Raw genomic sequence first — 21,873 nt, 5'->3', positions numbered from 1 at the left:
CTAAATTTCCACAATATTCTGCTTACTGATCTGTTTGCTTTTGCCGTTATCCCCTCCAGTCCATGACATAGAAGTCAGATGATGCCCACTTAGGCTTAAATCCCAAGTCCTTCATATGCCCTTGCCTGATCTGGTCTTTGTCTTCTCTGCCTCTTCACCCTCATCTCCCACCACACTATCTCTTATTCTCAACATTTCAGGCATTGTTTTCTCTTTGCTTTTCTCTCCCAGGGTGTTCCCTGTGCTTAGAATTTCCCCTCTTTCTTTGCCTGGCTGACTCTTTATTTTTCAGATCTCAACTGAAAGGTCACTTCTCAGCATTGCTTCCCTTTCCCCTCCATCTGGATTAGAGGGGGGTCACTGCCCCTATTCCTTCAGGACCTGGCACTTTTCTTCCTTTGCACTTACCACGAGTTATGATTGTGTATCATTTGTGTTTTCTTGTTTGGTGTCTTGAGTATCTTAATTGTTTTGTTTAATGACTCTGAACTCCATGAAGGCTGGGACTGTTCGGCTCTAAACAGTGTATTCTTGGTATCTAATACAGAATCATGCATAGTACAGACACTTAATAAACATTTAGTGAATACATTAATAATTCAATGGTAAGAACACTGTTTCCACAGGACTCCAACGTTGGAAGGGATAACATAGATTATTTAGTCTAGGGCCAGGCTTAGTGGCTTACGCCTGTAATCCCAGCACTTTGGGAGGTTTAGGCGGGTGGATTGCTTGAGTCCAGGAGTTCAAGACCAGCCTGGGCAACATGGCAAAACCCCATCTCTACAGAAAACACAAAATTAGCCAGGCTTGGTGAGACGTGCTTGTGGTCCCAGCTACTCAGGAGGCTGAGGTGGGAGGATTGCCTGGAGCCCAGGAGGCAGTGAGCTGAGATTGTACCTCTGCACTTCAGCACTTGGCAACAGAGTGAGACCCTGCCTCAAAAAAAAAAAAAAAAAAAAATTTAGTCCAGTCTCTCTTTCTATCACGTTGGTCATGTCTTTGACAAAGGTGCACTCAAACTTTATTCCTTATGTCCTCTGTGAGCAAAATCCCTGGGTTCTTTTGGTTGTATCTCAAGTGGAGTGGTTGCTATGTCCTTTGCATTCCTGTCATTCTTCTCTCAAGTGCTTAGGAGGCCTGGCCAGGTGGAATAAAGTAAGATGGTTGTCCTCTTTGATTACTGCAGCATTTCCAAACATGGATGAGAGGAGGGAACTTCTATTTAGCACCTACTGTGTACCCGGCTCTCCTTAATAGTTTAAAATGTGTATTTACATTATGTAATGTATATAAAATCAGGCAGGGAAGTATAGGATAGTTGTTAACATGTAGAATCTGGAATCAGACCTCCTTGATATTAATTATGACTCTACTTACCTGTTGTGTGAGCTTTGATAAGTTCCTTAAAGTCGACCTGCCTGTTTCTTCATCTGTAAAATTAAAATAAGAATTTAACCTTTAAATAAGTTGGTTGATGGTTTGATAACTTAATATATGCAAAGCATTTATGACAGTACTGGCACATAGAGGTTAATATGTGTTAGCTATTATTTTATGTGAGTTCCTTAATTTTAAAAATATTTACATTTATTTAATTTATTTTAAAAATTGTTTTAAATATGTGCTTGCTGTTATCTCATTTGGTTCTCAAAATAACTGTCAGTTAATAAATATCACTCCAGATTTGTTTGTTTGTTAAGATGGGGTCTTGCTGTATTGCTGAGGCTGGAGTGCAGTGGCTCTTAACTGTTGTGATCACAGTGCATTCTAGCCTGGAATTTCTGGGCTCAAGTGATCCTGTTTGAGCCCAGGATTACAGCTGAGATTACAGGCGGTCGCCACCACAGTTGGCCTCATTCCAGTTTTAAAGATGAGGAAACTTATTCAGAGAGGTTAAGTTAAAGGCAGATCCAGAATTTGAGCTTGTGCCAGGGTAGCAGGGTCATGGATGTTTTTGTGGAAGGAATCACACACAGCCCTTTCCTCTGAAAGGGAAAGCACTTAGAGTCTTGAAGCCAGCCAGCTCTGCAGGATGCCTTGGTTGTAGCTCTAATGAGACAAGGCCACATATTAGCTTTAAATAAACTGATGAAACAGTGACAATGAAAGATGTAACATGGCATAGTGGTCAGTCTCCTGCCCAAGACTGAGCTCCTTGCAGCAGGAGCAACCATACTCATATTCGTATTTCTGGTACCTAACACTGGGTCGGTAATATGTACTCTAGATGCAGGCCGGTTGCAGTGGTTCACACCTGTAATCTCAGCACTCTGGGAGGAGGCCAAGGCCACAGGATTGCTTGAGGCCAGGAGTTTGAGACCAGCCTGGGCAACATATTGAGACCCCCTGCCCCCAGCCCTATTAAATTAAAAAAAAAAAATGTTGTTGGTGAATAAGTGAGTAAATTAATAAGTGAAAATTTGGAGAGGGGTAGAGACCTAGCAAGGGAGGCAGGACCAAAGCCAGGGTTTCTGGCACAGTCACTGGAGAGTGGTAGCCAGTGGAGGAGGAGGAGCAAGCAAGAAAGGTGTGGGTTTGATTTAGACAGGTGGAGTGTGATTCTAGTAGAAATATTTAATGGGAAAATTGAAATGAGGAAGAGAGATTAGGATTGGAAATACACTGGAAACTTCCCTTGAATTTGAAACCTGGAACATGTATCCTTAGAATGACAGTTGAATTATTTCAAGAAGTTTTCAAAGAAATGCTGTTAGATCATGTGACAAACATTATTCTCTAGTTACTTTAGACTTTACATCTTTTTCTCTCAGCATTATGTGATGGAAAACAATTTCATATTAGAGAGATAAGAGATTGCAGGGATTTTTAGAACTAAGCCACATATAAAATACACGTATAAATGATACCTTACTGTAAACGTTCTTTGCCTCAGTACTGTAAATAACTTTGGAGAGCTAATTAGAGTGAAAATTCTTGCGCAGATATTATAAAATAGAAAGGTCGGGTTATTAATGTAGAAATAACACCAGGGTCATTGTGTCATAGATAAGCAAAATCTTTGTCATTCAGGAATGGTTCAAGCTGAAAGTCAATAAAATCAAACCACCTGAAACAATGGGATGGGGGTAAAGTAGAATGATATTTATCTTGATACTAACTAGCCTTTCCCCCCGTTATTTATTTAACAATTTTACTTTGAGGCCTTTAAAAGTTCACTGTCTATATTAATAATCACCAAACCTTAATTGGAGGGGTTATGCTTCGTGTCATCCATATTAGAAGTTCAATTTTATCTTAATAAAGTCAAATTTGCAATATTTTAGGAAATAATTTTTTTAAGATACCGCTTTTTTCCTTTTTTTTCTTTTCCCTTCCCTTCCCTTCCCTTCCCTTCCCTTCCCTTCCCTTCCCTTCCCTTCCCTTCCCTTCCCTTCCCTTCCCTTCCCTTCCCTTCCCTTTTCCCTTCCCTTTCCCTTCCCTTTTCCCTTCCCTTTTCCTTCCCTTTTCCCTTCCCTTTTCCCTTCCCTTTTCCCTTCCCTTTTCCCTTCCCTTTTCCCTCCCTTTTCCCTTCCCTTTTCCCTTCCTTCCCTTTTCCCTTCCCTTTCCCTTCCCTTTTCCCTTCCCTTTCCCTTCCCTTTTCCCTTCCCTTTTCCCTTCCCTTTTCCCTTCCCTTTTCCCTTCCCTTTTCCCTTCCCTTTTCCCTTCCCTTTTCCCTTCCCTTTTCCCTTCCCTTTTCCCTTCCCTTTTCCCTTCCCTTTTCCCTTCCCTTTTCCCTTCCCTTTTCCCTTCCCTTTTCCCTTCCCTTTTCCCTTCCCTTTTCCCTTCCCTTTTCCCTTCCCTTTTCCCTTCCCTTTTCCCTTCCCTTTTCCCCTTCCCTTTTCCCCTTCCCCTTTTCCCTCCCTTTTCCCTTCCCTTTTCCCTTCCCTTTTCCCTTCCCTTTTTTTTCCCTTCCCTTTTCACTTCCCTTTTCCTTCACCTTTTCCCTTCCTTTTCCCTTCCTTTTCTTTCCCCTTTCCCTTTCCCTTCCCTTTTCCCTTCCCTTCCTTTCCCTTCCCTTTTCCCTTCCCTTTTCCCTTCCCTTTTCCCTTCCCTCCCCTTTGGTGGAGTCTCGCTCTGTTGCCCAGGCTGCAGTGCAATGGCACGATCTTGGCTCACTGCAAGCTCTGCCTCCTGGGTTCACACCATACTCCTGCCTCAGCCTCTTGAGTAGCTGAGACTACAGGCGCCCGCCACCACGCCTGGCTAATTTTTTTGTATTTTTAATAGAGACTTTTTCACTATGTTAGCCAGGATGGTCTTGCTCTCCTGACCTCATGATCTGCCCGCCTCAGCCTCCCAAAGTGTTGGGTATTGGGATTACAGGCGTGAGCCACTGCGCCTGGCCTTTTTTTTTTTTTTTTGAGATGGAGTCTCTCTCTGTCGCCCGGGCTGGAGTACAGTGGCACAATCTGCAATCTCAGCTCACTACAACCTCCGCCTCCCGGGTTCAAGCGCTTCTCCTGCCGCAGCCTCCTGAGTAGCTGGGATTACAGGTGCCCGTCACCATGCCTGGCTGATTTTTTGTGTTTTTAGTAGAGATGGGGTTTCACCATGCTGGCTAGGCTGGTCTTGAACTCCTGACTTCAAGCAAGCGCCCACCTTGACCTCCCAAAGTGCTGGGATTACAGGTGTGAGCCACCGCACCTGGCTCCCTTTTTTTTTTCCTTTAATGATGAAGCATACTCTTTAAATATGTATAATTTTCGCCTGGCACGGTGGCTGACACCTATAATCCCAGCATTTTGGGAGGCTGAGGTGGGTGGATCACCTGAGGTCCGGAGTTTGAGACTAGCCTGGCCAACATGGTGAAATCCTGTCTCTACTGAAAATACAAAAATTAGCCGAGTGTGGTGGTGCACACCTGTAATCCCAGCTACTCAGGAGACTGAGGCAGGAGAATCACTTGAACCTGGGAGGTGGAGGTTGCAGTGAGTCAAGATGGTGCCATTGCACTCCAGCCTGGGTGACAAGAGCAAAACTCCATCTCAAATAAAATAAAATAAAATGAATACATATGTGTAATTTTCTAGGTCAGCTTCTTTTTCTATCTATAGAATAAATTATTTATTAGAAAGACAGGGTATTTTCATTATATCTACTAGCATTTGCAAGAATGTTGATGGTTACCCTTATGTTTTAAGTTTGACTTTTCCTGTTTAAGTCTTATTTGGGAATTTTCATGCTATTAATAAAATAATTACTTTAGAATAGCCAGAAAAGACTATTGAGATTGTTTAATATACTTCCCTTGTACATATGGCTTATCTGAGATCAGGAGAGGTTGCAGCCTATTACTAAATTATTTGAAGTTTGAAATTATAGTGCCCCCCCCCCCAAAAAAAAGCAAAGATAGCTTTAATCTTTTAAAATGTATTTCGTTGTTTAAAGGTGTGTTTGGGCATTTGTTTCCCTTTTATTTTTGAAAATTTTCCAGAATTCAGTTGTATTCCTTACGTTTTAAATGTTTTTGTCTTTCAGGAGTCATAAGAAAGCAGTGGGAATTGAAGTCATTGTCAAGTGCTTGCGATCTTTTACAAGAAAATCTCACTGAATGATAGTCATTTTAAATTGGTGAAGTAGCAAGACCAGTTATTAAAGGTGACAGTACACAGGAAACATTACAGTTGAACAATGACTCAGCTGTATATTTACATCAGATTATTGGGAGCCTATCTGTTCATCATTTCTCATGTTCAAGGTAAATCAGTGTTCGTTTTAGTAATGTATTTCTGTATATAAAAAGCATTATTTCTTGCTTCTGTTCTTTCTACTCATCCCTGTTTGAATAGTTAGGCCCAGCCTACTAGCACAGCTTTTAGGAAAGAAACAAAGATGAAACACATGCCAAATAATTTTTTAACTTGGCTGTGATGGAAACATTGTCAAGTGTTTTTGAAATCTCATTCTTTCTGAGTCTATCTTCTCCTTCACAACATAGGCGTGATGATACACAGCATTAGGTCTTGTGAGGATTAAATGAGATAAAGTATGTAAAGCCACCTCAGTTAGTGGCTGAAAGACAGGGTAATAGATATTCTAGACTGAGCTTCAAAATTCCTCTTTCCTTTAAAATACAATAAGGAACAAGTGTAAATAATAATTTAAAAAGCATTTTATTGGCTAGGCACGGTGGCCCACACCTGTAATCCCAGCACTTTGGGAGGCCGAGGTGGGCGGATCATGAGGTCAGGAGTTCAAGACCAGCCTGGGCAACATAGCAAACCCTCGTCTTTACCAAAAAATACAAAAACTAGCTAGGTGTGATGACAGGTGCCTGTAATCCCAGCTACTAGGGAGGCTGAAGCAGGAGAATCACTTGAATCCCGGGAGGCGGAGGCTGCAGTAAGCCAAGATCGTACCACTGCACTCTAGCCTGGGCGACAGAGCAAGACTCTGTCCCCACCCCACCCCCCAGAAAAATTTCATTTTATTGTTGTCAAAAGACTTTAGAAAGATAACTGGCACTTGTCTATGCTGAATACTAAAATTTCTTCATAGAGCACTGACAGTTTGTTTATGACCAATAATGTAATTTTGCTACTATGTGTTCACAACTCAGAACTCCCAAACAGGAAGTTATTGTGATGACTCTTAGGACCAGATGGCCTGTGTTTGCACATAAGCTTTTTCCTGTATGGTTTAAGTAGGATTATATTTTAAGCTGAAAAGACAGTACTGTTTTGCAAGAGGATTTTAGATAAAACTTACTGGATGTCTTCATACTCAAGTTTTTTACTTCACAGGTTGCTTTTTCCTAACGTTTTATTCGCAATGATCTGGATTAATATCTGCTGTTAAAAAGAAACATGATTAACATCATAAAGCTTTTGATATTTTCTTTTTTCTTTCCTTTTTTTTTTTTTTTGAGACGGAGTCTTTCTTGCCCAGGCTGGAGTACAGTGGCGCCATCTCAGCTCACTGCAAGCTCCGCCTCCCGGGTTCACGCCATTCTCCTGCCTCAGCCTCCCAAGTAGCTGGGATTACAGGTGCCCACCACCACGCCCATCTAAGTTTTTGTATTTTTAGTAGAGACAGGGTTTCACCATGTTAGCCAGGATGGTCTCAATCTCCTGACCTCGTGATCCACCCTCCTTGGCCTCCCAAAGTGCTGGGATTACAGGTATGAGCCACTGCACCCAGCTGGTATTTTCATCTTAAAGCACATAGAATGAAATCTATAGCTTCTTTTTATTTTGCCTTAGTACTATAATAATATCCTTAGTATTAACATGCTTGGAATACAGAGCCTTCAGCAAAAGCCACTTTTACTTGTGAAACACCAATTTAGTACAATACCTTTACTTCAATATCTGTTACATGCCTTGTTGATCAGCATCAACCAAAGCTGCTATAGTTTTAAAGATGAGTTAAATTCATAGTAATATTATATTTGCTACCTCACTCCCAGGTAATCTCCATTTTGGCATAAGTTTTTAAAAATTCTGTTTAGATCACACATAGGCAATATGATACAAAATTCTCAGTCCTTGCCCCAATTCACGTTGTTCTATAATAAACTTTTATTAGATGGAATAAGTTGGTAATTAGTTACTATGTAAAAGCAAAAGATCTTATTAAGAATTACATTTCTCTGATAAAGAGTGAAATTTGTTACATTTCCTTTCAAAAAAATTATTTTGATAGTTGCTTCAAATAACATAAAAATGTTTGCTCTTAAAGCTAAAACCAACGTAGAAAAGTTATTTCTTAGAGATCATTAGGAAGGATTGTAGAAGGGTATTAATGGAAATAACTTTTGACTTTAGCTCTAGCTTTATCTTGTTTTGAATTGTGTCTCAGGAAAATAAACTTATCTGTACCTTGGTTTCCTTGATGTAAAATAGAAATAATAATGCTTATCCTAGATATAAACAAGAATGTTTTGACCATCAACTGTTAGGGTATAAATTTAAGTGCTTTACATTGAGATAAAGTTTGAATAGAAAAATGAGTCATCTGATATTAACAGCTGATAGATACTTAGTTCTTTTTTTTTTTAAGACTTGGTCACAAATTTTACAGCAAGATATATTAATATTGGGTAGATATTTAGTCCCTTTTTTGAATTTTGTCACAAATTTCAGAAATGGATTTTAGTTTTAAGTAATTAATAATGACTTCAATAGAGATTTATTTTTAACATAGGTGGTAGATGTTTGCTGTTCATTCAATTATTGAGTAGTGTCAAGGCTGACATGTCTGTAATTTTCTTGACATTTCCCTTGTGGTTCCCAAGTGGCTACTGTTATCTGCATTTGAGGCAGGTAAAACGGGGAAAGGGTCAGCGTTGGCCTCAACTAGACCTGATACCAGGAAAGCAAAAGTATCACAGATTTTATCGTAAGTCCTAATCATTCTCACAGCAAGAGCTACTGGAAAACAGAGAAACAGTATTGTCACAATTGGCTTAATCTGTATCCATTGCCTAGGGCTGGATGTGTTGTTCCCCCAAACAAAATCAGAGTTTGGTTAGCTGGGAAAGGGGGAAAAATAGGTATCAATTGGGCAACAAAAAGGGTCTGGGAGAGATTTAACTTCTTCCATCAATTAGAATTTTTCCTCTACAAATAATTTTAAAAAATTTAAAAGAGCTTAAACATGACATTTTGGGTTAGGTGATTTTTATTTTTTTAAAAAGACTTGAACAATAAGGAGAATGTAGTAACACACAAGAAGTCTGGATATAAGGGGACTGTAGTTGATTATGTGGCTCATCAAGACCCACCTTCTTTGTCTTTTCAACTGTGCCATCTCTAAATGTCAGGTTAGCCACAGTGTCACAGTGTGGCTGCTGAGAGACCAGACATCACATGCAGATGAGGTAAGCTTGAATTGTCAATGCTCAGTTAAAGAAGAGGGACATCTATTTGTATCTCTTTTTAATTGATAAATCTTTCCCCAATCACTCATCCTCTCCCCAGCAGACTTCCTTCTCATCTTAGTGGCCAAAATTCATTGTATGCTCTTATGTTAAATCACTGGCAAGGGGAATGGAACTAAAATTGTTGGATTAGACCAACAATTATCTCTGCTGAGAGTAGAGGGCTGCGCTTCCCTGAATCACATGGGGGAGGGACAGACCCTTAATGTGTGTGTACATGTGCACATGCCTGTTGCCAGCAAGGGAAGGAGGGGAAGAATAAGAGTATCTGTTGCCGGGTACCACATTTGTCAACCTGACGTCATACATATGCTAAAATGCTCATGTTGCTATGAAATTTTCAGTTCCTTTTCAAAGTGTTCTATACTCCAGAGTTGCATCCATTTAGTACACGCAGCTACTAATCCAGGACTTGTGGCTGGTGCGAAGCCCTCTCCTTCAGGTCCAGGTGCCTCTTCAGGGTCCAGCAGTGTATGGCTAAAAGCAGTTATCAGTGCACAGTATACCCAGTATCCAGTGACAAAAATGAAGTGGGATAAGTACTATATAAAACTCCCATTCAGAGGAAGAAAAATTGGAAACAACCTCAGTATTCACTGCTCCATAGCATGTAGATTAATGATGCTTAGCCTGTTTGTCAGCCTCCAGTTTTATTTTCTGGGAGGATTTGCCTTCTCTCTGGTGTTCCTTGGCTAGTGTTTCTGCCTTCATGGTCACATACGAGATGGAATTAGTGGATAATGATCTTTGTGGAGACTGCACAGCTTTAGCAGCCTGCTTTCTGTTAGTATGGAGGTCTGATTACTGGAAATTGCCCTATGGATTGAAAACTCACAGTCTGACTGAGTCAGCCTGGGATATCTTTGGCAGTGCAGTTCCCATAAAGTTTTAGTAGCCCTACATTCTATTTTCTTTGGTCTCTTTGTTTTCATTCCATTAAACAGTTAAATATCTTGTCTAGGTTTGTGTTCTGAGAATTTCTGACCTAGCCACTGGCCTCTGCTTTGCCGGTTCTCCTGGCCTTTGGTTTAATGACCTCCGCTCTGAGGCCCTCTGCTCCTTTCCCATGCTAGAAAATGACCTGCTTTATTTGGTATCATAGCACTTATCTATGAATAAATATTAAAATAGTACCAAATGTCAGTATTTATTCGTCTTTATTGTCTTTCTCTGTCCAAGACTGTAAGCTTTAATATATATGGGACTTTTGTTTTGTTTACTCTTCTAGTCACCCAGGGCTTAAAACAGTGGCTAGCACTGTGTACTCAGTACATTTTTGTTTAATGGATGAATACAGTTAAAGTGAAAAGAGCAAGTTGCAAAACTTACTTTCTTAGCCATACATTTTTACATTGACCAACCTAGTAGCAACAAGCACCTGTAACAACCCATTTGTAGGCCGGGCGCGGTGGCTCAAGCCTGTAATCCCAGCACTTTGGGAGGCCGAGACGGGCGGATCACGAGGTCAGCAGATCGAGACCATCCTGGCTAACATGGTGAAACCCCGTCTCTACCAAAAAATAGAAAAAACTAGCCGGGCGAGGTGGCGGGCGCCTGTAGTCCCAGCTACTCGGGAGGCTGAGGCAGGAGAATGGCGTGAACCCGGGAGGTGGAGCTTGCAGTGAGCTGAGATCCGGCCACTGCACTCCAGCCTGGGCGGCAGAGCGAGCAGAGCGAGACTCCGTCTTAAAAAAAAAAAAAGGCCGGGTGCGGTGGCTCAAGCCTGTAATCCCAGCACTTTGGGAGGCCAAGACGGGCGGATCACGAGGTCAGGAGATCGAGACCATCCTGGCTAACACGGTGAAACCCCGTCTCTACTAAAAAATACAAAAAACTAGCCGGGCGAGGTGGCCGGCGCCTGTAGTCCCAGCTACTCAGGAGGCTGAGGCAGGAGAATGGCGTGAACCCGGGAGGCGGAGCTTGCAGTGAGCTGAGATCCGGCCACTGCACTCCAGCCCCGGCGACAGAGTGAGACTCCGTCTCAAAAAAAAAAAAAAAAAAAAAAAAAAACCATTTGTAGTATCTGATTATCTTTTTTCACTAAGGATCTAGAACTCCTTGGAGAAATCACTTGAGTTTAAGTTTGCCAGGGAAAGAGCAAGGTGATCTTGGTATCTTGGCCAGAAAGCAAGGAGAAAAGTTCAAAGGATTCAGTGACCGGCTTGAATTGGACACTAATTGCAGTGGATTCAAACAAATCAAATATGTTTAAATCCATGCATTTGTAGTGACACTTTAGAAAAAAACTAGTTAGGGCTGGGGGCTATGACTTACAACTGTATGTGCCAACACTTTGGGGGGCCAAGGCAGGAGGATAACTTGAGCCTCAAGAGTTTGAGACCATCCATGGCTAAACTGGGAGTCCCTTTAAAAAAAAAAAGAGGTTGAGACCAGCCTGGGCAACATAAAGCTGGTCTCTACAAAAAAAATTTTTTTTAATTAGCTGGGTGTGGTGGTGTGTGCCTGTATTCCTGGATGAGGCGGGAGGATCACTTGAGTCCAGGAACTTGAGGCTACAGCGAGCCATGATCATGCCACTGCACTCTAGTCTGGGCAGGAGAGCAAGACTCTATCTCTAAAAATGAAAACAACTAGTTCGAGTCATTAATTTTGAAAATTGGTAAATAGAGGGGGAAATCAAGCATTAATCTTGCCTTTCTAATATGAACTGTGCCACCTGTATCCAATTAGTAGGTGAGGGAAAGCATCTCATAGATGTATTCCAAGTCATAAAAAAAGAAGAGAAATTATAGGATTTAGATACATTATTTTATACTATGCTAATTGAATTAGTGAATCTAGACCTTAAAAACAGAGATAAGCAGACATTTGGTTCTCTCCTCCCCACAACATGCAGAGCAGCTGCATTTCAGCGCTCAATAGACACATGTGGCTTGTGGCTCTCATATTGGACAGCACAGTTCTCGAGCTAACTACCATTTACAAAATCCATAGAGAACAAGAGGACATGTTAAATGATGCCAGGAGGATGTGATCAGAAATTCCAGACTGTGGTAAATGCTATACTGGTAAATACTGGACAAGTTACCCAATGTCTTCAAGTAAATCTCAAGGTCAGGAAGAGGAAGAAGAAACTGGTAGATTAAGAGACTTGGAGACAACCAGGTGTGATGTGTGAACCTTATTTGGATCCTGATTCAAGGAGACTACTAAAGCAATTTGTAACATTTATGATACAATTGGAAATTAGAAAGCAATTTATAACATTTATAATGTAATTGGAAATTTGAGCATTGCCTTGATGTTTGATAATATTGGTAAGGATAAGGAATTACTACTAATTTTTTAGATGTGATAATTGTGTTTTTTTTTTAAGTCCTTATCTTTTAGAGATACACATTGAAATATTACAGATAAAAGGACATATCTGATATTAGCTTTATAATTATATGAAAGGGGGAAGGAGTGAAACAAGAAGGGCCATAAATTGATCATCATAAAAGCTGGGCTATATGGGTACGTGTGGGTTCATTGTACAGTTTTCTCTACTTTTATAAAAGGTTTCTGGCTGGGTGTGGTGGCTCATGAGTTCGAGACCAGCCTGGCCAACATGGTGAAACCCTGTCTCTACTAAAAATACAAAAATTGGCGGGACATGGTGACGTGTGCCTGTAGTTGCAGCAACTCAGGAGGCTGAGGTGGGAGGATCACTTGAACCAGGGAGGCGGAGGTTGCAGTGAGTCGAGACTGGGCCACTGAACTCCACCCTGGGCAACAGAGTGAGACCCTGTCTCAAAAAAATAAAAAGTTTTCTGGAAGAATATATGTAAATGAATAGAAAAAGGACAAGAAGCGTATACACCAAACAGGTAACAGTGGTTATGTTTAAGGAGTGGGAGGGGAATTAGATGGGCCCAAAGAGGCCTTTTTGGTTTACTTGTAGGGTTCAATATATATATATATTTTTGGATGCTATGAGAATACATTCTTATTTTAAACTATTTATAGAAAAAAGAAAAAAAAAAAAACCAGGCACGGTGACTCATGTCTGTAATCCCAGCATTCTGGGAGGCCAAGGCGGGTGGATCACCTGAGGTCGGGAGTTCGTGACCAGCCTGGGAGAAACCTCATCTCTACTAAGAATACGAAAATTAGTCAGGCGTGGTAGCACGTGCCTGTAATCCCAGCTACTCGGGAGGCTGAGGCAGGAGAATCGCTTGAACCTGGGAGGCGGAGGTTGCGGTGAGCCGAGATCATGCCACTGCACTCCAACCTGGGCAACAAGAGCAAAAACACCATCTCAAAAAAAGAAAAAACACCAAAAACTACTTTTAGGAAAAACACTTATTTTGAGCATATGCCTAAGTAGAGAGAATAATATAGTGAAACTCCATGAACTTGTCACTCAGTTTTGACAGTATCAACTCATGACCAAGCCTATTTCCTCTCTACCCCCATGCACTTCTCCCACACCCACACCACCCTTGGATTATCATGGGTAATTTTGAAATAATATTTCAATTAAGTATAAGATACCTTGGCCTGGCACAGTGGCTCACGCCTGTAATCACAGCACTTTGGGAGGCTGAGGCGTGCAGATCACTTGAGGTCAGAAGTTCAAAACCAGCCTGGCCAACATGGTGAAACCCCATCTCTACTAAAAATACAAAAATTAGCCAGGCATGGTGGCAGGCGCCTGTATCCCAGCTACTCTGGAGGCTGAGGCAGGATAATTGCTTCAACCCAGAAGGCAGAAGTTGCGGTGAGTGGAGATCATGCCACTGTATTTCAGCCTGATCGACAGAGTGAGACTGCATCTCAAAAAAAAAAAAAAAAAAAAAAATAAGATACCTCAAAGACCACATACTCTGATCATAATGCAATAAAAAGAATTCAACAGTGTAAACTTCGTTTGAGCATATGATTTTTTTTTTCCTTTCTGTTTGAGACAAGAGTCTTGCTCTGTTGCTCAGGCTGGAGTGCGGTGGCACGATCTCAGTTCACTGCAACCTGTCTCCTGGGTTCAAGCGATTCTCCAACTCAGCCTCCCGGGTAGCTGGGGTTACAGGTGCCCGCCACCACATCCAGCTAATTTTTGTATTTTTAGTAGGGTTTCGCCATGTTGGCCAGGCTGGTTTGAACTCCTGAGCTCAGGTGATCCACCCACCTCGGCCTCCCAAAGTGCTAGGATTACAGGCCTGAATCACCATTCCCTGCCAACCTGCTGGGTTCTTAAGTGATCCTCCCACCTCACCCACCCAAGTACCTGGGACTACAGGTGTATTCCACTACACCCAGCCAATTTTTCAAATTTTTTTGTAGAGACCAGGTCTCAGCATGTTTCCCAGGCCGGTCTTGAACTCCTGAGCTCAAGCAACCCACCTGTCTGGGCCTCCCGAAGTGCTCAGATTACAGGTGTGAGCCACCATGCCTGGCAAGCATATGATTTTTTTTTTTTTTTTTTGGGAGATGGAGTCCCACTCTGTTGACCAGGCTGCAGTGCAGCGGCGTGATCTCGGCTCACTGCAACCTCTACCTCCCTGGTTCAAGTGATTCCTCTGCCTCAGCCTCCCGAGTAGCTGGGATTACAGGCTCACAGCACCATGCCCAGCTAATTTGTTGTATTTTTAGTAGAGATAGGGTTTCACCATGTTGGCCAGACTGGTCTCAAACTTCTGACCTCAGGTAATCCACCTACCTTGGCCTCCCAAAGTGCTGGGATTACAGGTGTGAGCCACTATGCCTGGCCAAGCATATGATTTTTAATGCCATAACTATATGCATGTTTCTAGAAGCTTTTTTTGCCACTCAGTGACATTATGAATGACACTGTATGTCAGTATGTGTCGGAATCACCTCATTCTTGATAATGGGTTCAGAACCAATTTTGATTAATGTTAACTGATTAACTGCAATTTTTAATGTTCAACTGAAATACATCTATAATTTTTTATTGGCCTTCCAAAAGTGTCATAAAAAAAGCCTAATCATTCACATATTATCCTATCAGATGTGAAAAGCCCATTTTTATGCTTTCTGGCCCTGCCACAAAGTCTTTTCTTCTTCCTTTAATTTTCCCCCTAGACCAACATAGTACGATAGAACTAACTTTGGTGAGGGAAATTTCTGTATCAGTAATTTGCAAACTATAGCCCACAAACTAAATCCAGCGCATTGCTTCATTTTGTGCTGCTCATGAGTGAAGAATGATGTTTTTTGCATTTTTAAGTGATTGAAGAAAAATCAAGAGAATATTTCATGACACATGAAAATTACATGAAACTCAAATTTTATTATTCATAAGAATTTTATTGGAACACACCCATGCTCATTTTTGTACATGTTGTCCGGCTGATTTTGCATTGTATCAGCAGAATTGAATAGTTGTGACAGAGACCTTGGGGCCTACAAAACCAATACCTGTTTTCTATGTCTTTGCTGTCTTATGTGATAGCTGCTAGCCAAATGTGGCTTTTGAGCACTTGAGTTGTGACTAGTGTGGGTGAGAAACTGATTTTTAATTTTACGTCATTTTAATTCACCTACATTTTAAGTCACGTGTGGCTAGGGTCTACCATATGGGACAGCACAGTTGTAGACATGCCACCTTTTCCCTAGTTCTTGCCTCCTTGTACTTGACTTTCCTCCTGCTGATGTCTTCCTGGTTTCTATTTAATTAATGATGCAACTATTGTTATAGAATTCATTAGGCTACCATTGCTGATTAGCTCACATGTATAGTGCATCAGTAGCCCATTGGTCTCACCAACTGTTTGCCATCTGAGTTCTGTTGTAGACATTTTATCTTAAGCTTAGGGCAGAGGGCATTTATTTGCTGTAAAAAAAGGAAGCCAATAAATTATTGGGAAAGTATGAAAAAGTACTTAGCCAGGAATAAAAATCTAGTAAAATCATTGATGCCAAAAATTGCCATTTATGACAAGGACCTGTAAATGTGCCTGTGTATAGTCATGTGTCTCTTGTAACTGTATCTTTGTATGTATATGTTTTCATCTTTTTCTGAGATGTTATACTTGAGCATGTAAGCTATTAAATATTTTGTGTGTGTTTTGAAATATAACCTATACATACCCCCAGTCCACCCCAGGACTCGTAATTTATTCTTTGTAAATATATGGGACTTATGGGTGGGGAGAGATTGACATGTTCAGAACTGACAGAAGGCCATGTGGCAAGTGAAGTGATGATGGTGAGGCCTGCAGGATCCAGATCCTGCTGGGCCCTGGGAGCACACAGTGGAGGTTGGATTTTATTCTGACTGCGTTGTGGAGCCATTGGTTGGTTTTAAATAGGAGTGACAGATTTGTGTTTATAAAATGTCTCTGGCTGCTCTGTGGGTAGCAGGGACCAAGAGCAGAAGCAGAGAGACGAGTTGGAGACTTCTTACCTTGGTAGAGGCATGATGTGATGGGCCTTGGTGACAGCAGCGGAGGTGGAGAAAAATGAAAACAATTGATGTACATTTTGGAGGTTGAGCCAAAAGACTTTGCCAAGACCAGGTCTGAGGCAAATCAAAAGTTCATTTAGGACAAGTCAGTCAGGAGATGCCTAGGCAGGTCATGGCTAGAGGGGTACATCCAGGAACCATCAACAGAGTGGGCGCTGTCACCTAGGGACAGTGCAGAGAGGCTCTTGGCCTGCTACTTTTCTTTATATTCAATATCCACTTGGTGGAATCTTGCAAGTTTTTAAGATGTAGCTTAGATTTCATTACTTTTGACACCTAAGATTGGTTTGAATTTGACACCTAGGATGAGCCTTTTCCTTTGTTTACATGACACCTCCATATTTTGTCACTTTTTTTTTTTTTTTGAGATGGAGTTTTGCTCTTGTCACCCAGGCTGAAGTGCAGTGGCTTGATCTCTGCTCACTGCAACCTCCACCTTCCAGGTTCAAGTGATTCTCCTGCCTCAGTCACCCGAATAGTGGGATTACAGGCGCCCGCCACCATGCCCAGCTAATTTTTAAATATTTTTAGTAGAGAAAGGGTTTCACTATGTTGACCAGGCTGGTCTTGAAATCCTAACCTCAGGTGATCCGCCTGCCTCGGCCTCCTAAAGTGCTGGGATTACAGGTGTGAGCCACTGTACCTGGCCTTGTATTTTGTCACTCTTCACTTTGTATTTATTTGCTTTTGTGCTTATTCCCCCTCTGCTTCCCACCAAGTTTCTCAAGGCCACATACATGGTTTTGATGCCACATCATTGCGTTTCTAGCATTTAATACCTTGCCTGCACATAATAGACCCCTAATAAGTATTCTGTTGAATATTTGGCAATAATATAAGCTCCAGATCCAACTATTGTAATTGAGTTTTTTGTCTTATAAATTCAAATTGTATTCTAGGAAGTTTCATATAACTTTGAGTTTTTCATGTATCAGTGATCTTTTAGTGTTATGATCTTTGTTATTAGTAACATCTTATTTGTATACTATTTTACATGTAGTTAAGCACTTTAGTAGATATTCATTTGATCTACCTATGACCTCTTGATTTGAATTAGGCAGGAATTATTATCACCATTTTCTATAGATAGAGAGCTGGGTTCAGAGAGAAACTTATCTGTGTCCATAACTGGGACTTGAACCCTTTACTTCTTGCTGTTAAGTGACATTTCTGCCACACTAAACTGCTTTTTCTGTGTCACTAGATTTTTGAAAAATTAATTACTGTGATATATTGTTTGTTCTCCAGAGCTGAATTGGTGTCTTCTGTTAACGTAATAGGATTTTAAAGCTGGGTAGGTGACCTCACCTGTCCTCTACTCCTATAGCCTTATAGAGTAAATGAAGCCTGGACAAGTGACATGGCTTGCCCAAGACCATCCAGCTGGGTAAAGTGGGGTAGGCCCACAGTAAAACAGAATCCCAGTCTCCTCATTCCCTGCTCAGTGGATTTCTTCCCTTCCTGTACCTCCTGCTTCCCCCTACCCCATCTTTTACAGCTGATGTTTCTAACATAAATGGGGTCTTTCTGCTTTGTAGCTATCAGGTGCAACGGAAGCCTTGACATTATATTATGGAATTTATTTCTGAAAGGAGAATGTGGGGAGGGGGAGGAGGCACGGGGATCAGTAATATATGTATGTACACAAACTTCATCTTTTTTTTTTTTTTTTTTTTTTAAGTGTTTTCTCTCCTGGCCGGGCACAGTGGCTCACGCCTATAATCCCAGCACTTTGGGAGGCCGAGGCAGGTGGATCATTTGAGGTCAGGAGTTTGAGACCAGCCTGGCCAACATGGTGAAACCCCATCTCTACCAACAAAATACAAAAAAAAAATTAGCCAGGCATGGTGGGGGGTGCCTGTAATCCCAGCTACTCGGGAGGCTGAGGCAGGAGAATTGGTTGAACCTGGGAGGCGGAGGTTGCAGTGAGCCAAGATTGCACCACTGCACTCCAGCCTGGGTGACAGAGGAGACTCTATCTCCAAAAAACAAAACAAAACAAAACAAAACAAAACAAAAAAAAGTTTTCTCTCCTATTGTTTGTTAATATATAGTCATTCAGTAGTGAATTCCTTTACTAAATATTCCGCATAAGAAAGTGAAGGTTATTGGCCAGGTGTGGTAGCTCGAGCCTGTATTCCCAGCACTTTGGAAGGTTGAGGCGGGAGGATCGCTTGAGCCCAGGAATTCAAGACCAACCTGAGCAATATAGGGAGCCCTTGTCCCTACAAAGAATTTAAAAATTAGCCAGGCCTGGTGGTGTGTGCCCTTGGTCCCAGCTACTCTAGAGGCTGAGGTGGGAGGATCACTTGAGCCTGGGAGGTTGAGGCTGCAGTGAGCTGTGATCACATCACTATACTCCAGCCTGGGCAATAGAGTGAGACTATGTCTCCAAAAAAAAAAAAAGAAGATTATTAAAATTGAAGGCATGGAATCACCACAACACAAAACACTGTTTAGCAGCGCTTTTTCTGTTATCAGTGTGTGCATATGTGCTATTTTTTGTCTTTTCTTATCAGTATGTTAAATGTAATGTCAAGTCTGTTGTGTCTTGAACCAGTTATTTAACATTAATAATGAAATACATATACACTTGTCTGTTTGGTTCTGCCTTTTATTCCCTTGAGAGTAACCCACAAAGAATGGCCTCGCTGAGTCAGGGAGAGGAAGTAATTACTAGAACAGTCTTCTTAGTACTGTTCTGCTTCCAACCTGAAAGATTTAGTACCAGATATGACAGTATCTGTCACTGCAGGCTACTAGACTCTCGTGTAAGAACATAGTTCCATTTCTGTGAGCTAACTGCTGCCCTTCTATAACCTTCACTTTCTGCCAGCATGGTCTGCATTCAAACCAATGACCTTGAGGTAAAAGTCTCCAGATAACATGATTGGTCCCCGTGCTCTCATGATTTCCTTACTTAAGCAATTAAAGGCCAAAGCAAGATGCTTAGTAACTCCTTTTCCACATAGAGGCACAAATAAAGGAAAGCTAGTCACAAGTTTTGAACCAAAGAGTTGAGAGAAGAATCATAACTTGTCTCTATTTAATGGTTGGAAACGCTCACAGACTTCTCTGAAGTCTCTCCCCATTTTGTACCTTTCTTACAAGTGATGACTATATACTTTTACCTGACAAGGGAGAGACCAGGGTCACGAAGGTAGTATTCCCAGGGTGAGGCTTATTCATTGCACTCCGGATGTGCTGACCCCTGTGATTTCCCCAAATGTGGGAAACTCAACTGCATAATTGTGATAGTGAGGGACTGCGTTCATGCTTTCCCCTGGTTAAATTAAAATTTTTAAAAGTTATTTTAAAAATATAAAAAACAAGATTTGACTGTATTCTGCCTTGCACCACTCTTCTTTGTCTTTCACTAGTGCAAAAATGGTGATATAGCTGTCTTCATATACCCCACAATACCTGGTGCAGTAATTCTGTGCATAATAACTTATTAAGAAATGTCTGTTTGTTGTATGAATGAAATTTATATGTCTCAAGAAACATGTTAGCTACAATTATTGTGATAAGAAAGCTTAGCAACTTTTTCTCATTGAAAATTGTAATCAAACAATGAGCTTTTCAGAAATGATTTACTTACAAATTCCATATTTGAATGCAGGACAGAATCTAGACAGTATGCTCCATGGCACTGGGATGAAATCAGACTCCGACCAGAAAAAGTCAGAAAATGGAGTAACCTTAGCACCAGAGGATACCTTGCCTTTTTTAAAGTGCTATTGCTCAGGGCACTGCCCGGATGATGCTATTAATAACACATGCATGTAAGTATTTTATGCAGCCCTTCTTAAGAGTTAGGAGAATAGAGTTGCATTTAGTGCTATTTTAAGAATGATTAAACTTGTCTAAGGTTTTTTTTTTTTCCTTCATATATGATATCTTTCCAGAAAGCCAAAAAGCCTTGTGTTTTGTATATTAGAACATTACTCCATTAAATGATTGATAGGTGAGTTACTATATTAGAATTATGTTATAATGCAGCTTTTAAAATAAATTCAAAGGGATCTAGTATTTTTTTTTAACATCTGAGTTTTTTAATGATCTTTTAATCTTGAAGTCATTTCAGAAAACTTAAAGATTACCAAAAAAAAAAAAAAAAAAAATCGAAAAACTCACCGACAGCCTCCTACTTCTTCTATAGACAGGGTCTTGCTATTTTGCCCAGGCTGGTCTCAAACTCCTGGGCTCAAGCAATCCTTCCACCTCAGCTTCCCAAAATGCTGGGATTACTAGTGTGAACTGTCTCCTGGCCTCCTACTTTCTAATTGGTTGAAATATTCTGCAGATATATATTAATCATATTGTGTTAATTAATTTTAAACTTTTTTCTTACCTGTGAATTTACCAATCCAAATCTGATTTATAATTTTTCTACTGTATTTCATATTAACTACACAACATGTTTATATATGATCATGTAATTCTAGTCCATATTTGTTGGAAACACTGACATATTGACTTAATAAGACCAAAAAAAAATTGCCTGAACAACTCAACCTGAATTGTCTCCTTGTTATAGAGGCAGTAATGAATGTCATGTTTTGTACTTTTAATAATTGTATGCTCCTTGAATGGACCAGATAGAAATCATGAAACTTCACGCGCAAACTCTTGAACCTATGTGATGGTCATCGTGTCTTAGGTTTGCTGCTTGTCCCCTGGTGGTGGTGGACTCTGCGTGGCTGACTGTGACTAGTTTTCCATTTACACCTTCCTGGGAGTTTGCCAGCAGGGAACTGCTCTCCGCTGTGTCACCAAATAATCTTTTGCTAAACTTCTTGTCTGTAGTACCTGCCTGATGTAATGGGCTGTCTGTTAGTAGCTTAGTAACCCAGGGTAAAACTGAATCATCCATTTTAGCAGAATTCTGCCCCACACTTAACATTTTCTCCTAACAGAAAACAAAGAATTCTGCAAAATTCTAAGTAGAAGCAGCCCAATTCCTGATATTAACAATAAATAGGAGTGCAGAAAAAGCTTTTAGAAATTTCTCCCAGACCTGTTGAAGTCTATATGAATATATTAAGGGGAAACTCCAGGATGCTAACACTAAGATAAGAATTTCATTAAATATATATATGTAAATTTATTGAAAATTTATTCAAAAGTCCTCTCCCTGTTTTGCCATCATATTCAGTAAAAGGTGCCTTTCAGTCCCCCTTTTTTCGGTCATTAAGCCTATCTGTATATGTCAGAGAAAAGTTTGTTTTTATCTATTATCATATACAATATGGGAGTACTGAAAAAATGGGTAAAAAGAGACAAAGTTAAAGTGTATTTTCAAAACATGACTTACCTTATAAAATTTTATAAATCATCTTTCTGTGATCACATAACTGTGATTAGCGAAGAAAAGTCACACAACTCCCATGTGGAGGACTTGTTTAATCGAAATCCTTTTCTGCTTGACAAAGGGTTGTCACCTGGCCTTTTAGATCTTAGCTCAGATATAATTTTCATTTGTCTTAAAACTGCTTTGGTTTTGCCAGTAAATCACATGTGAATACAATTCTGAATCACAAAACAAAGTATTAAATGC

At 40.7% G+C, this 21,873-nt stretch overlaps 1 protein-coding gene and 1 non-coding gene across 3 annotated transcripts in view; both read left to right on the top strand.

Annotated features, from left to right (window-relative positions):
- The window catches only part of BMPR1A (bone morphogenetic protein receptor type 1A), a 166,817-nt gene that overhangs the window by 110,175 nt on the left and 34,769 nt on the right, over positions 1 to 21,873 (top strand). For both annotated transcript variants that reach the window (XM_010380480.2, XM_030941020.1), the window contains 2 exons: positions 5,482 to 5,701; positions 19,936 to 20,098. In XM_010380480.2, coding sequence (XP_010378782.1) covers positions 5,635 to 5,701; positions 19,936 to 20,098 — 230 coding nt within the window. In that variant the 5' untranslated portion in view covers positions 5,482 to 5,634. The remainder of the gene's footprint in view (positions 1 to 5,481; positions 5,702 to 19,935; positions 20,099 to 21,873) is intronic.
- Positions 19,435 to 19,599, top strand: LOC115900623. The gene has a single exon (XR_004060289.1). It is a non-coding gene; the product is annotated as a U1 spliceosomal RNA (small nuclear RNA).

The sequence above is a fragment of the Rhinopithecus roxellana genome, chromosome 11, assembly GCF_007565055.1.
Source record: "Rhinopithecus roxellana isolate Shanxi Qingling chromosome 11, ASM756505v1, whole genome shotgun sequence".
NCBI classification, from domain to species: domain Eukaryota; kingdom Metazoa; phylum Chordata; class Mammalia; order Primates; family Cercopithecidae; genus Rhinopithecus; species Rhinopithecus roxellana.
This window is presented reverse-complemented; position numbering and strand designations above follow the sequence as displayed.